The 13,822-nt window shown below is 39.7% G+C and overlaps 1 protein-coding gene across 2 annotated transcripts in view; it reads left to right on the plus strand.

Moving 5' to 3' along the window:
- Positions 1-13,822, plus strand: part of LOC133446816 (solute carrier family 4 member 11-like) — a 40,934-nt gene that overhangs the window by 22,569 nt on the left and 4,543 nt on the right. For both annotated transcript variants that reach the window (XM_061724926.1, XM_061724927.1), the window contains exons 5-17: positions 779-998; positions 1,111-1,192; positions 1,445-1,568; positions 3,816-4,025; positions 5,879-5,963; positions 6,050-6,175; positions 6,285-6,398; positions 7,395-7,527; positions 7,767-7,840; positions 8,091-8,370; positions 9,644-9,750; positions 10,470-10,635; positions 10,794-10,967. In XM_061724926.1, coding sequence (XP_061580910.1) covers positions 779-998; positions 1,111-1,192; positions 1,445-1,568; positions 3,816-4,025; positions 5,879-5,963; positions 6,050-6,175; positions 6,285-6,398; positions 7,395-7,527; positions 7,767-7,840; positions 8,091-8,370; positions 9,644-9,750; positions 10,470-10,635; positions 10,794-10,967 — 1,895 coding nt within the window. The remainder of the gene's footprint in view (positions 1-778; positions 999-1,110; positions 1,193-1,444; positions 1,569-3,815; positions 4,026-5,878; positions 5,964-6,049; positions 6,176-6,284; positions 6,399-7,394; positions 7,528-7,766; positions 7,841-8,090; positions 8,371-9,643; positions 9,751-10,469; positions 10,636-10,793; positions 10,968-13,822) is intronic.

Consider the following 13,822-nt stretch of genomic DNA (forward strand, 5'->3'; position numbering starts at 1 on the left):
TGAAAACAAGTGTAATACCAATCATTTTAGGCACAATATAGTCCACAATGAATGAGGTCAATGGTACTACTCTAAATATAATGGTTTTTAGTTTGTTTGTAATTGTTTCCAATTCCCATTTAATTTTCACTTTAATGGGGTAAGGAGAAAAAAATTAGGAGGTCCAAATTTGAGAATTTTTTTTAAATTAAATTTTATTTTGTCTTTTAAATGTTTTATTTATGTAATTATTTTACGAATGTGTGGTGAGGTTTTAAATGTACCATATATGAGATCACATATTACATCACATATGATAAGTCAACGTATGGCATTTGTCAGCTTAGTTGGTCTGAAATAAGGTCAAGATCAGAGTTCACTTTGGATGATTTTGTTGTATCTTATGTTATACAAATATACAATCAGCTATCACCCACAAAACAGGATCCTTTCAGGTGAAAGTTTTCAACCCTGGAAAGAAAAGGAATTGTTTTTTTTTTGGCCTTCAATTTTTTATATTTATCTATTTATTTTTTGTGTTATATCTCTAAAACCTGACACGCCCCCCTCCCCATTTTTATCACCCAGTGCTCCTACCTATGTATCAATCCTGGGCAAGTGTTTGCCTTAAATCTTTGAACGAAAGAGAGTCTTCTTTTAATAAACTTGATTTGAGAATAGAAGTAAATGTGGCCGTGTTGCTTGTGTGTGTATACTAAGCAAAATGGCACAGTGGACCATTAACATTTAACCTATATTCAGATAACAATCAAATTTTCCTCATTTTTGTTCCCATCAGTATGTAAAGCCCATGAACTTCCAAGAGGAAGTGCGTGCCCATCGAGACTTGGACCACTTCCTGGCTCAGGCCTGCATCCTTCTGGATGAAAAAGCTTCCACTCTGGATGAAGTCCTGAGACGAATGGTAGCTCACATGATGGAGGAGAGCCACGGCAGCTGCAGTGTGGAGGAGGTGATGGCCTCCCTGTTCACAGACGCAGGAGGACGAGACATTAGTGGTGAGCTATGCCCATTTAAATAATAAAATAAAACATGTTTAAAATGATACATGATGATGATACAAAATTAGGTTGAAATGGACCATCAATTGTCAGTCTTTATGTTCAACAGTCGACCTTCTGTCAGAGACCATTCAGGGAGTGACATCTACTTCAACCGGCATTCGTTACCAGCAATCCTGGCTTTGTATTCTGTGAGTTGATAAGGAACAATAAAGCTGCTTTGACATCTTTAGAATTTCTGTCACCAATTCATAAGAGCAACAGAGGAAACTTTCATGTTTCCTCTGTTGCTTTAAAGTTAATTTGACTATACAGAGGAAGGCCACAAATTATAAATATATGTTAATGTTGAGTTAATTTTGAACTTTGAAAGTGGAACTTTAATTTTGTTTGCACCAAATGTTTCACAGCCAGTTCAAAATAATACATTTCTATTAATTTAGCTCTAATATGAGAAACCTGCAGAGACGTCACGTCTGCATCACTCGTCTGGAGAGGCCTCGGAACTGGGGAGTCAACTGCTGCAAAGCTCGCTACGTCATCCTCATTCTTGCTCCACCTAGAACGGTAAGAAAAATACTGTATGTCACTCTGAAAGAAAGGTTTGCCTCTTATTCTAATAAACTCTTAGGGGTAAATCCACAAAAGGATTGCGCAGCTTTTGCGGCCGCTAAACCGGTGCATATGAGACAAAAAGAGAGCGTCTAATTCACAAAGCACCCGCAAAGGGGGAATTGCACCACAAACTGCGCTGCCAAGCAAATAGCGTCATGGTGCGCCTGTGCCATTTGCATGCATGTAAATTAGGTAATATTCATACATTCGGCACAAAATTGCCCCCTTTCTATGCAAATAAGCCTCATTGCAAAAACCGTCTAATTCACAAAGGCCAGCGCTATTTGCCACACGCAAAAATAGTGGAGCAAATACCGTCTTTCAGAAGCGTGTATTGAACTGCGCGCAAACTCCTCACTCCCCATCTCTCTGTTTCTCTCTCTCTTCAATATCATTCAAGCCTGTGTGATACTGAATGATATTAAGGGTGAAATCTACAGTCAGACATGACTGTACACAGTCAGATCAAGTGGGGTTGTGGACTTATCTCGGATTTAAAAATAAAAATAACAGGAGCTCAGGATTCATCCTATAAGGGGCTGCTTTATTACAAACAATTCCATATAAACATATAAATCTAGAATGTGTGTGTTTAACAGCTTAATAATGTCATCACATATCACAACATATATCAGACTTATAATAAAATAGCGCTGATCGTGTCCCTGTGAAGCTCAGCGTCAGTCCGGACTCTCAGCTGCTGCTGGAGATGCAGCCGCGGTGAGTGGGCTTGCCACCCGTCCCTTGAAATACGGAATTGTTACGTAATTGGGAATTAGAATTCATATAAAACAGTTTATTCCGTATTTCACAATCGTCCCATGCATGTCTGTCACATACGCACACACTAGTTAAGCCTAATTATGCCTAAATAATGGTCTGCGTTAAATCGACGCAGAGCCTACGCCGTAGGTTACGCCGTAGGTTATGCGGCGACGCGCACTGTACGGTGCGCCAGCCGCGTAACCTACGCCGTATGCTCTGCGTCGATTTAACGCGGAACCATAAATCATCCTTGAGCAGCACGGAGGGAGGAGGGAGGAGGGGGAGCGGGCTCCCGTCCCGTCTTCGCACAGTGTCCTGATGATTTGTAATACAGGCTGAGCCTACCGTTAGTTCTTAAACTGTAAAAAAGCTGGGGGGGGGGGACAAAAGCATGAGTTTGAAAAGTGGGGAGGGACGTTTTATTTTCACTCTCTTTATTTTTTTTATTTCTGCAGTTTTCATTAGGGACCAATCTGTGTGCTGAAATATGGAGAACACTGGAAACAGCTCCGCTACTGAGACAAGGGCAAATTGCACTCAGCCGCAAAACTTTATGGGCGTGTTTGCCCCGGTATATCATTAGAGCAAAATCTTTTGTGAATAGGACTTTAAAGCGGGGCAAATTGCGGGCGCAAATGCGGCGCAATTCACAGCGCTATTTGCGGGCGCAATCTGTTCTTTGTGGATTTACCCCTTATTCTAATAAGCGCATTTCATGAGTCATTTCAGTGTGTATGTATGTACTGTATGTATGTATGTGTGTGTATATATATGTATATTTATGTGTGTGTGTGTGTGTATGATAAAAAAATATTCCTTTCCATGTTTTCTTACTCATCACTGTAATTATGTTGCTTTAGATTATATTATATGATTAGAGGTTAAAAACAAGCTCAATATAAGTTGTAGCATTCATTTTTCTGGGTGCTGAGATCACATCATTCTGGAGATTTTTTCCAACAGTGGCTCACTGTGATGTCAGAGGGCAGAATTTTAATATTCTTCTGACAGTTTCGGCAGTCAATTTAGGAAAATAAGTTTATGACTGTGCAGCTATCAAGTATGTTGTCCACACCAGTGGATCTGCTCATATCTGTGTAATATACCTATTTATTTATATATATATATATATATATATATATATATATATATATATATATATATATATATACACACCGTATTTTCTGCACTATAAGGCGCACTTAAAAGCCTCTCATTTTCTCAAAACCCGGCAGTGCGCCTTATAATACCAGTGCGTTGTATATTTTGGGGGTTATTCTGGTGAAAGGATAGTCTCGGGGTACCACAGATTAAAAGTAGATGGCCAAAAAGGAGAAAAATATGTAAGTTTTTAATTAATCAAAAATGAACTTGGACCATAATAGGAACTAGTATTTTGTTTTGTTTAATTTTGTTCTCTCTGATGTCTTTCAGAAAAGCACCAAAACAGCCGTTGAACTCGGTAGAACCTTTGCAACAATGTTCTCAGACATTTCCTTCAGACAGAAGCTTTTGGAGGCCCAGAGCCAGGAAGAGTTCAAGCAGGAGCTGGTCTGCCAGCGCCACCAACTCTCTGTAGTCCACGAGAAGCCGGTCGTGGAGGAAGTGGAGGACTCAGATCCACGCAGAGGAAAACCACTTCAGGTATGAAATAATAGACAAGAACAAATAAATCAGGCAGTTCGGTGTTGTAGCATCTCACACTTAACTGATACAAAAATTGGCCCTGTCTTTCATTGCTTTAGATTTCCTTGGTTGATGCAAACTTTGCCAATCTATTTCACAGAGCATATTCATTATATAAACAGAATTTACTCTACTGACTGACGGAGCTCTCCAGATGTGGAGACCACCCTCATGTTTTTGATTCTACCCAGGCATATAAAGATGTGGTGCAGTAAAGTTGAGCCAAATTATCTAAATATCCTCTTTCTACACTCTATAATCCAGGCCGGAGCAATGAGAAGCAGCTGGCAAAAACGTGCAGAAAAAAGTTGCCAACCTTCCTTTGGAGCTGACAGCTGAATGTGTGCAGTCGCTTGTAACAATAAAGTACTTCACTATGTTTTTGAATTAAAAGGAAATATGTGTTTACAGCAGGAGGTTGGAGAAGAGGGAACACCCAGATAAGATGAGAGGGAACGCATGTGTTTGGGTTTTAAAAGACTGCAGTTAACAACAGGTTGTGGTTGCACCAGGGGCGAGATGCATAAACGCCGCACACCCACAAACACCACGCGTTCATCTTTTTCTAACAGATAAGCGGGTTCATGGAGGAATGTGCGGTGAGAATGCAGCACCTGACGCATTCTTCGGCCCATACGTACACACGTTTCTTTAAGCCGGATATGGTGCAGTAAAAATTAAAAAATCAGCAATTATAATATAATATTTAATATTTTTTATAATAAAACAGACAATTTCACTACAAATCCATGATTATATAGGTTATATTCTAGCACACAATATGTTTTTTAAATATTTTATAATGTAAGACAATTGTTTATAGGTTGTCTTTGTTGACACGTCTCTGCAACATCCAATCAGTGTCACTGTTCTCTGCAGTCGTCTCACACGACTATTCACAATGCACTGTGGGATACATTGACAGCATCACGTAAAAGTATAACTATTCTCACCACATATTGGGATATGACTACAAAATGGTGACCACACCATTTAGTGCCCTTTATAGTTTATAGGCAGTGATTTTGGAGACAGTCGTAGTTTTTAGCAACATGTTAGCTGCGTCACCACCTTTGTAAGGGAGTAATGGTCAAGACAACATTGTACAATTTTTGAACCATTATTTTGAAACTACAACATTTGTTGCAGCAGACCACTTTAGATATTACACGTTCTGTTGGGAGATCAGGTTGGGATACCTGATTTATTGAAGGCTTAGGCTATTTACACCCTGCTACCAATATCATTATTTGCACTCATGCATTATTAGGAAAAAAAATTAAACATTAAAAATGTATATAAAAAAAAAAAAAAAATCCATCAGCTCAACAGTGATTGACAGGTATTCACACCACTTTTGATAAACTTTATTTAATCTCTTCAAATTATCTTACAATGACATAAGAGCAAAAATTGTTCATACAAAAGTGTGAGAGCAGACGTTTGCCTGGCTCTATTGTTTGACTTGGTTCCAATTTTAGAGCTGTGCACATGCGCATGGGCAAGTGAAAAAGCGCCTTCTGTTGCAGACACGTTGGTGCACATGTGCATGGGCAACGCATTTGTTTCCATATGTCAACAGGGTGTGAATAGCTTAGCTGATGGGGGCTTGCTATTTGTACCCTGGTGCAAATGGTCACTCCGTTTATTGAATTACATGCTCTGATATGATGTTGTTCTTCTATTATTCCATTTTTATGAAAATTTGAATGGAAAGTCAGGAAAAACTAAAACTATAATATCCTGCTTGTCTTAACACTAAAGTTAAGACTACTTGTCTCATCTTCAAACTTTGTCTCATGTTTTCACAGTTTAAAGAGTTCTTCAAAGCTGGTAAAGGGGTTTACAATGATCTCCGTCGCAGACTACCCCTTTACCCATCAGATTTCACAGATGGTATTCATAATGTCTTGTGAATATCACATTTGTACATCTGATAAAAATGTTTATATCTTTGATAACCCTTTTAATAATTCATCTAGGCATAACGGGGAAGGACCGCAGTCTGCTGAAGTACACCACCACTGCCATCTTCCTGTACATTGCTATCCTACTTCCTGCCATCGCCTTTGGTTCACTGAACGATGAAAGTACAAGAGGAGAAATAGGTATTCACTTTCCCTTTTATACGTTGTGTCCTAGAAGAAAAAGTTTGATGCATGCAGAGTTCATTAAGGGACACAGACAACTAAACCAATGTTTATTTTGTATTGATAGATGTTCAGAAAACAATAGTTGGCCAGAGCATTGGAGGAGTGATCTACGCTCTGTTTGCTGGCTCACCGCTCGTCATTCCTCTGACCACGGCACCGCTGGCCATTTTCATAAGTGGTGGGTATTGTGTGCAACTTGGGGAGAGGGGGGAAGCTTTTTCCTTTATCTGCCGATTATTTATAGGAAAGTTATAATAATAATAATGACATCTTTAAAACAAATCATATTGCAACCACTTTCTATGGATTTGTCAAAGGTTTTTCGTGCAAAAACCAAACTGTACCTCTTACCACCGGAGGTTCAACTGCCATTTGATAAAGAAAGTACACACTATTTCAATTATAAGATCTGTGTAACATACAGTATATCAAGATGTTGATTTTTTTTTTTTTACTTTTGAAATTATATTAAATACAACACCAGATACATCTTGCTATCATTAATTTAGCAAAGACCAGACCTGAAACACTGCATTAGAAACCATGTGAATCCCATTATCTAATTTCTTGTAAAATGATGGCAATGTCTTCAAATGGTTGATTTCTGGTTGACATCGTAGAATAGAATATGGTCCCCTTGAGGCTATTTGTCATGGACTTAAGTATTGCCAAAGCTATAAGCCTTTAAAGAAACAAATAAATAAGGGACATGCAGCACTTCACATGCTTTTCAACCAGTGGCAGACATTTCATTGCCAATTAACCATATTGAACTGTTGTGTTTTTCTAAAGAGGCTATAAGACACATGTACACAATCACCCCTTTTTTTCACAAAATATTAAAATAATCTTGTGCTATTGGGCGCGCCGCACATTTTGAAAAATAATAATAAGACGTTTATATGCGCCTAATGGTCGCGAATATACGGTACTTTAAAATCCTTTATTATACTAGTTCCTATATATTGTTCCTCATCAACTCCTGTTGCTGCAAAGCATCACCAAATTATTATCCTTCCACCATTGTGCTTGAAAGTTGGTTTATGATGTTTTATTCTGATTTGACGTATGGTTTTTTGCCAAAAGTACGTTCATTATGGCCGGACATCTCCACTTTTGTTAACTTTGATAAGAAATTGCTGCTGACTGTATATTTTGCATCTATAATCTATAGTTATCAGGGGGATCTGTGATGACTACGGCCTCGACTTTGATGCTTTTTATGCCTGCATCGGTTTATGGAACAGTTTGTTCCTCATCCTTGGAGGCTTATTCAACGTCAGCCTGCTGATGAAACTCTTCAAACGGTGAATACGCAACAATACTCCCTGTTACACAGACTTCTTACATACATACATTTAACTCAACACTGACCCATTTGACTATGCACTGAAGGAAAAGCCAAAGATGAGAACTGCTTTACATGAATTCTGACTCAGCAATGGTTTTGTCTTGAGCGGGCTGTTATGTGTCTGTGTGCATGAAAAACACAGTTTTGATAAAACATGTGAGTTCACACCATCTTTTTATTTTCCTTATCTTCCAGCTCAACAGAAGAAGTCATTGCGTTATTCATCTCGATAGCATTTGTAGGGGATGCAGTGAAAGGCACTGTCAAAAGTGAGTCAAACAAAGACAAACTGACCATAAAGGAGCCTTTAAAGAAAAGTAAAGCTAAAATGCAATTGCTTTCTGTGTGTAGTGGTCTTCACTATTTCCTACAAACGCCTATCACAACAAGAAAATCTATTTTGATTATTCAGATTGTTTGCTGTCTGCTTGATGTTAAAAGACAGTAGAAATATTGAGGTATAGCAAACCCCCCACTTCTGCTTTGAGTCACCCCTTTCTTCTTCCATCTGTCTTACAGTTTTTGAGCACTTTTACCATGGGCCCATACTGGCGACCACAAACAGCACAGTGGTGCTCCAGGAGATTACTGACATTCTACAGAAGGCTCACAACCAGACGACAATCGCGCCCGAGCATCAAGATGGGAACATGTCGCAGCTTGCACATGCTGAACAGCAAATACTAGTCTTCCTGCCCGAATCGTTGGTGATTTGCACAAGAGAACGGCCCATCCTGTGTCTGCTGCTCATGTTGGGGACTTTGTGGCTGGGTTACGCCCTCTACCTCGTCAAGAGGAGGTACACCTTCTTCACTTACTAGCTCATGTTTAAATTATCTCAGCAACTAAGTAGTAACTCCGACACCAAATCTCTTTGACGTCATCTTGCATCAAACTCCATCTATGAAAATATATTAAACAAACTGTACTTTGTTATTACTTGACTAGGCCTATCTTTCAATGGGTCCGTCAGGAAGAATTTAAGCAGTAACATTTGATCAAATAACCCCAAAGACAGACTTAAGTGCTTAAACTTGTCAGATGTATCAAGAAAGATGTCATTGGAAACATGTAGGAACGTATCCAGAATGAAGTCTATCTGAAAGAGAAGCTCAGTCTTTGCAGTGTCCTTAATCAGTGTAAACATCACATTAAAACACTCTTTGAAATCATAATTGCCAAGTAACCTAAATACACAGCAATATGTCTTGCAGTTTGCATAAGATAAGGCTGACGTGTAAACAATGAGGCAATATTGTATCAGCTGTTGCTATCAAATATAAGCACATGCTATAAAATTTCAGTCTTTCCTTCTTCATATCAGGATGGTGGTGAATGTTTTATATTTCTTCTCTTTATTCAATTTCATCCATCCAATTTTCCCAATTTTTCTTTTCCTTTATCACATCTGCCTGTATTTCCATTTTGTCTTGTTTTTCCTCTCTAGATTTTGCCTGGGACTCAAGAGGGTTGAACATGGGCTGACAATTTATTTTTATGGAACATGCTTGTTGTTTGAAAAAGTCCACTTAATCTGTCATTTCCCCTTTTTTGACCACCAGTTTTCATCTCTAAACAATTTTTAGAAAACAAATGACTATGGATGCTGAATCGTCCCTCATTTAGAAGAGCTAAAATGTTGTTCCTTCATTTTGAAGAGAAATTTGTACTGTGTTATATGGATCGGTGCAGTGACATTCATACTTTCATTCACTCCTTCCACGGTGGATTTTTATAATACAAAGCTACAACTTTTGAGAAGCTACTGTGTATATAAATGTGATTTAATGTGGTAAAATGTTATATTTGATTCAAATACTTGGAAAGGATTATATCATAGGGTTTAAAATACACACACACTGACAATTGTTTTCTTCATACTTCTGTCATTATTGGTTGGTATTGATTTTTGTCTGACATGGTTGCAAAAAGATTTTAAAATTCCTTAAATTATTTTGCTTTTCCATATCTCTTCCACCAGTGTGTGATGTAGCACAAAGCAGAGGCATATTCTGCTCAATTGGCACTGTAAAGTTGCCTTTTGAAACATGTATTTTATGTTTTTCCTACAGCCCATATCTGAATGATAAAGTAAGAGAGGTGGTGTCTGACTGCGCTCTGCCCATCTCTGTGGTCATCTGTTCCTTCATTGGCTCCTACCTGTTCATTGACATACAGCGTGAGTACAGATCTTTCAAATGAAAATTACCTTTAATGTTTTAATGTCTCTGTAAAGCACTTTGAATCACCTTGTTTTTGACTTGTGCTATACAAATAAACGTGCCTTGCCTTGCATTAATATTTAATCCAAACCTTATACCTTTTCTCTGATTCAGCATTTCGGTGGCTTGTAATGCATGCCAAAAACAGGAATTTTAATTTCAAACAAAACGCACCAAATCCATCCCAGTCACATCCAGCTCTGTTTGTCCACCGGAACATTTCAGAGAGAGATTGGAGTCATATGCGGCATTTCGCAGCCGACACTAGCAGAATCATGCCGGCAGTGTTGGATGCAATAATTTCTCTGGCCCTAATTTACACCCAGTTTCCACTGCATGCCAAAAACAGGAATTTTAATCTCAAATCAAATCAGACCAAACTTTATTTATATAGCAATTTTCATACTAAGTAGTGCAAAGTGCTTTAGATAATAAAATCAACACCAACATATAGAAACTGCCACTCATGGTTAAAAACACACATAAGGTCATTTTCACGCACATCCCCACATTGCTACCCACACAGCAGCACGTTTTTCCACGGGGAAAAACAGCAGCGTTTGTTGTTCAGAGATCTATTTTATTCCGCATTATGGTCATAGTTTTTTTCTGTTTACCTTTTTGTGCTTTGGAAACATGTGTCATATTTTCACTATAAACCTTTTGTACCCGTTAGTGCCTGTTTTTAATGTCCACGATGGGCCAATCTTCAAGTATCCTCCATTTGAAAAGCTGACTGGAATGAATGCACTGAGTGCAGTCGGGCTGGGTTTTCTCCTTGCGCTGCTCATCTTCATCGATCAGAACATCGTCATCTCACTCACACATGTACCAGAACACAAGTAAGACCTCCAGCTGTGTGGAACAGAAGTCATTTTATACCTTTGTGCTTCTTGTCTTGGCAAAACAAGGTTCAGTTCTAGTTCCTGAATGAGAACAGAAGTATCTCTGCTTCTGCATTGACAAAGCCCTTAACGTGTGTGTTTGTGTGTGTGTGCAGGTTGTTAAAAGGCACAGCGTTCCACTGGGATTTAATGTTGACGGGCTTCATCAACATCCTCATGTCCTGTCTGGGGTTGCCATGGATGCACGCTGCCTTCCCACATTCTTCCCTGCACGCCCGTCAGCTCGCCAAAGTAGAACAGCACGTAGAGAACGGACACCTCTACTCAACGTGAGTAAAGTTAAAACAAAAAGCCAGCAATCAAACCTCCCCCAAGCTGGGCATCCAGCGGCAGGACCAACAGTTAAGCCTTCTCCAAAAAGCCAAGTTTACCATACTTTTCTGATGAAATGATCTTTAGCAGTAGATGTGGTCAAATTCTTATGGAGTTGTTGCCACTAAATATTTTGGTAATCCACTTTATCTTGATCTATTCATCTTTGACAACTCAGCTTGTCAGATAACCTTGCAGGCCAAACTATAGCCTGGTGTCACAGCCTTTATACAGTACCTGTGTGAAATGCCTGTTTTCTTTTTTCATTTATTTGGTGTAAGGGCATTTATTTATTTATTTTTTCATGTATGTGTGTGTGTGAGTGTATGTATGTATGTATGTATGTATGTATGTATGTATGTGTGTGTGTATGTATGTATGTATGTATGTGTGTGTGTATGTATGTATGTATGTATGTATGTATGTGTGTGTGTATGTATGTATGTATGTATGTATGTATATGTATATATATATATATATATATATATATATATATATATATATATATATATATACATACAGGGCCGCCGCAAGGGGTGTGCGAACCGTGCGACCGCAAGGGGCCTCGCGCCCCAAGGGGCCTCGCGCTATGAGCCGTTTTTTTTTTTTCTTCGTTTTTTTTCGTTTTTTCCCTTATAAATATCAACAGTCACGTTCCATTACAGACCTAAATGTGTACGTGTCTGTTGATGCGCGTGTCTGTTGTTCAACACAACTGATCAGACCAAGCGCGTTAACACAAGCTGCTCTGATCCAGACGGGTAGAGTGTGGAACAAACTGTCACACAATGTCGAGAGAACGACACAGATTCAGGACATTTCCATCAGGGGATGAAAAAAGAAAAAACTAAAGAAAATGGAAGAGTTTAATGCCTCTAAAAGGCTCGTTTGATAAATTTGTTACAAAAATCACTGATCCGACCGGGTCTCAAGCAGCCGTGGGGCCCCGCGCCGAGGCAAGAGATGATGATGAGGCAGGGGAAGGTATCCAGTATTTTGCTAATTGGAGAGTTAAAATTGCGCATATAGACAACCGATCCCACCCGAAAAGCCCCAAAAAATTTCGAAGGCCCCCCCCATCCATTTCGCACAGGGCCTCGCAAATCTCCCAGGCGGCTCTGTATGTATATATATATATGCATACATACATAGATAGATAGTCTTTGTTTGCTTTAAAAATAACCACGGCTTTTACTCTATTTAGTTAAATTTTGCCCCTAAAACATAATTGCTTGTAATAAAATGCGTACTCGCACAAAGTGTACTAACTAGTGAAACATTCCTTTTATCTCCCCTTTTTTTTTCTAGTTTACTGAGATTACAAAAACATGTTTCCAACAAAAAAGACTGACCATCCTGTGGGCATATTTACACTTAAGGACATGACTTTGAAAGCGATTCTTGTGAAAGAAAAGATATGTTGTATAATTTTCACTTTGTGGTATGACATTTTGCCACGAGACGAGGCTGAGAGGACTTGGGATGACCATTTAGATCATGACACACATTTGTAATTTAATTGTTTTATGAACTTATCCAATATCTTCTGTTCATGAGAGGTCCCACAAACCAAAGATTTTCTTTCATTGAGGTTAAGATCTGTACTCTGCAGTGGTCCATGTATGAAAATGATAAAAGACCGGGGGCCTCATCTATAAAGCTTGCTTGCGCAGAAAAAGCGCCTGAAAGTTGCGGAAGCCGCCATCTACGCAAATCCTCGGATCTAAAAAGAAAAAACTAACCGAAAAATCTGCTTATCTTTACGGCAACTAGGACCCTCCCGTAAGAATTTACTTAAGACACGGAGAACTGGCGACGCAGGGTTTGAGGTGGTGAAATGAAGCCAGATTCATGTCATACTCTTAATAATGTCATCACATATCACAAAATATATCAGACTTAAAATAATAAAATAATAAAATAAAATAATATAGCGCTGATCGTGTTCCTCTGTGTGTGAAGCTGTCAGTCAGGACTCTGGTGCTGCTGGAGCTGCAGCCGCGGTGCAGGACACGCCGGGAACCTCCTTCACCGCTTTAGGACAGAAGAAATGAGGGGGTGCGTTTAGGGAGCCCCACGGAGCCCCTCATTTCTTCCCTAAAGGAACTCAGATTTGTTTTCATATGAGTTTTACGGGCGCGTGAAACCTTTACGTGCGGGTGTATGGTGCCTAAATTATGGCCCCGCGTTAAAACGACGCAGAGCCTACGGCGTAAGGTACGCGGCGACGCGCACCTTCGCCGTAGGCTCTGCGTTGGTGACGCAGAACCATAAACCCGCCTGAGCCGCTCTGAGGGGAGACGGGAGAGGAGGAGGAGGAGCGGGGGGGTGAAGCAGGGCTGCGGGGCCGAAGCGGGGCTGCGGGGCCGTTCTCGTATCGCTTTCATACAGTGTCTTGATAATTTGCAATTTAAGGCTGAGCCTACCGTTAGTTTTTAAACTGTAAAAAGTAAGGGGAAAATAAACATGATTTTGAAAAGACGGGGGGACGTGTGTCCCCCTGTTGCACCGGGGAACTCACGGCGTTCCGCGCAGCAACGGCGTGCTGCCACTCACTCGCTTTATTTTATACTATTTATTTTTCTACTTTTACTGTGACCACAAAATAATGTTGTTTTCCTGTCCTCCTCCTCATCAACAACATCTAGATCTCAGATCTCAGTGAAATTCAGTGGCACGGTGGCTCGACACGTTCATTCATTCATTCTGAAGCCAAACAGGTTGCAGGAAGCCACTGCGCATGCTCAGCAGGCTCATTCATATGCAAAATGATTCCATTTTCGGTAGAAAGTGGGCGTGTAGGGGGCGGGAT

This window comes from Cololabis saira, chromosome 7 (genome assembly GCF_033807715.1).
Source record: "Cololabis saira isolate AMF1-May2022 chromosome 7, fColSai1.1, whole genome shotgun sequence".
In the NCBI taxonomy this organism is placed as follows: domain Eukaryota; kingdom Metazoa; phylum Chordata; class Actinopteri; order Beloniformes; family Belonidae; genus Cololabis; species Cololabis saira.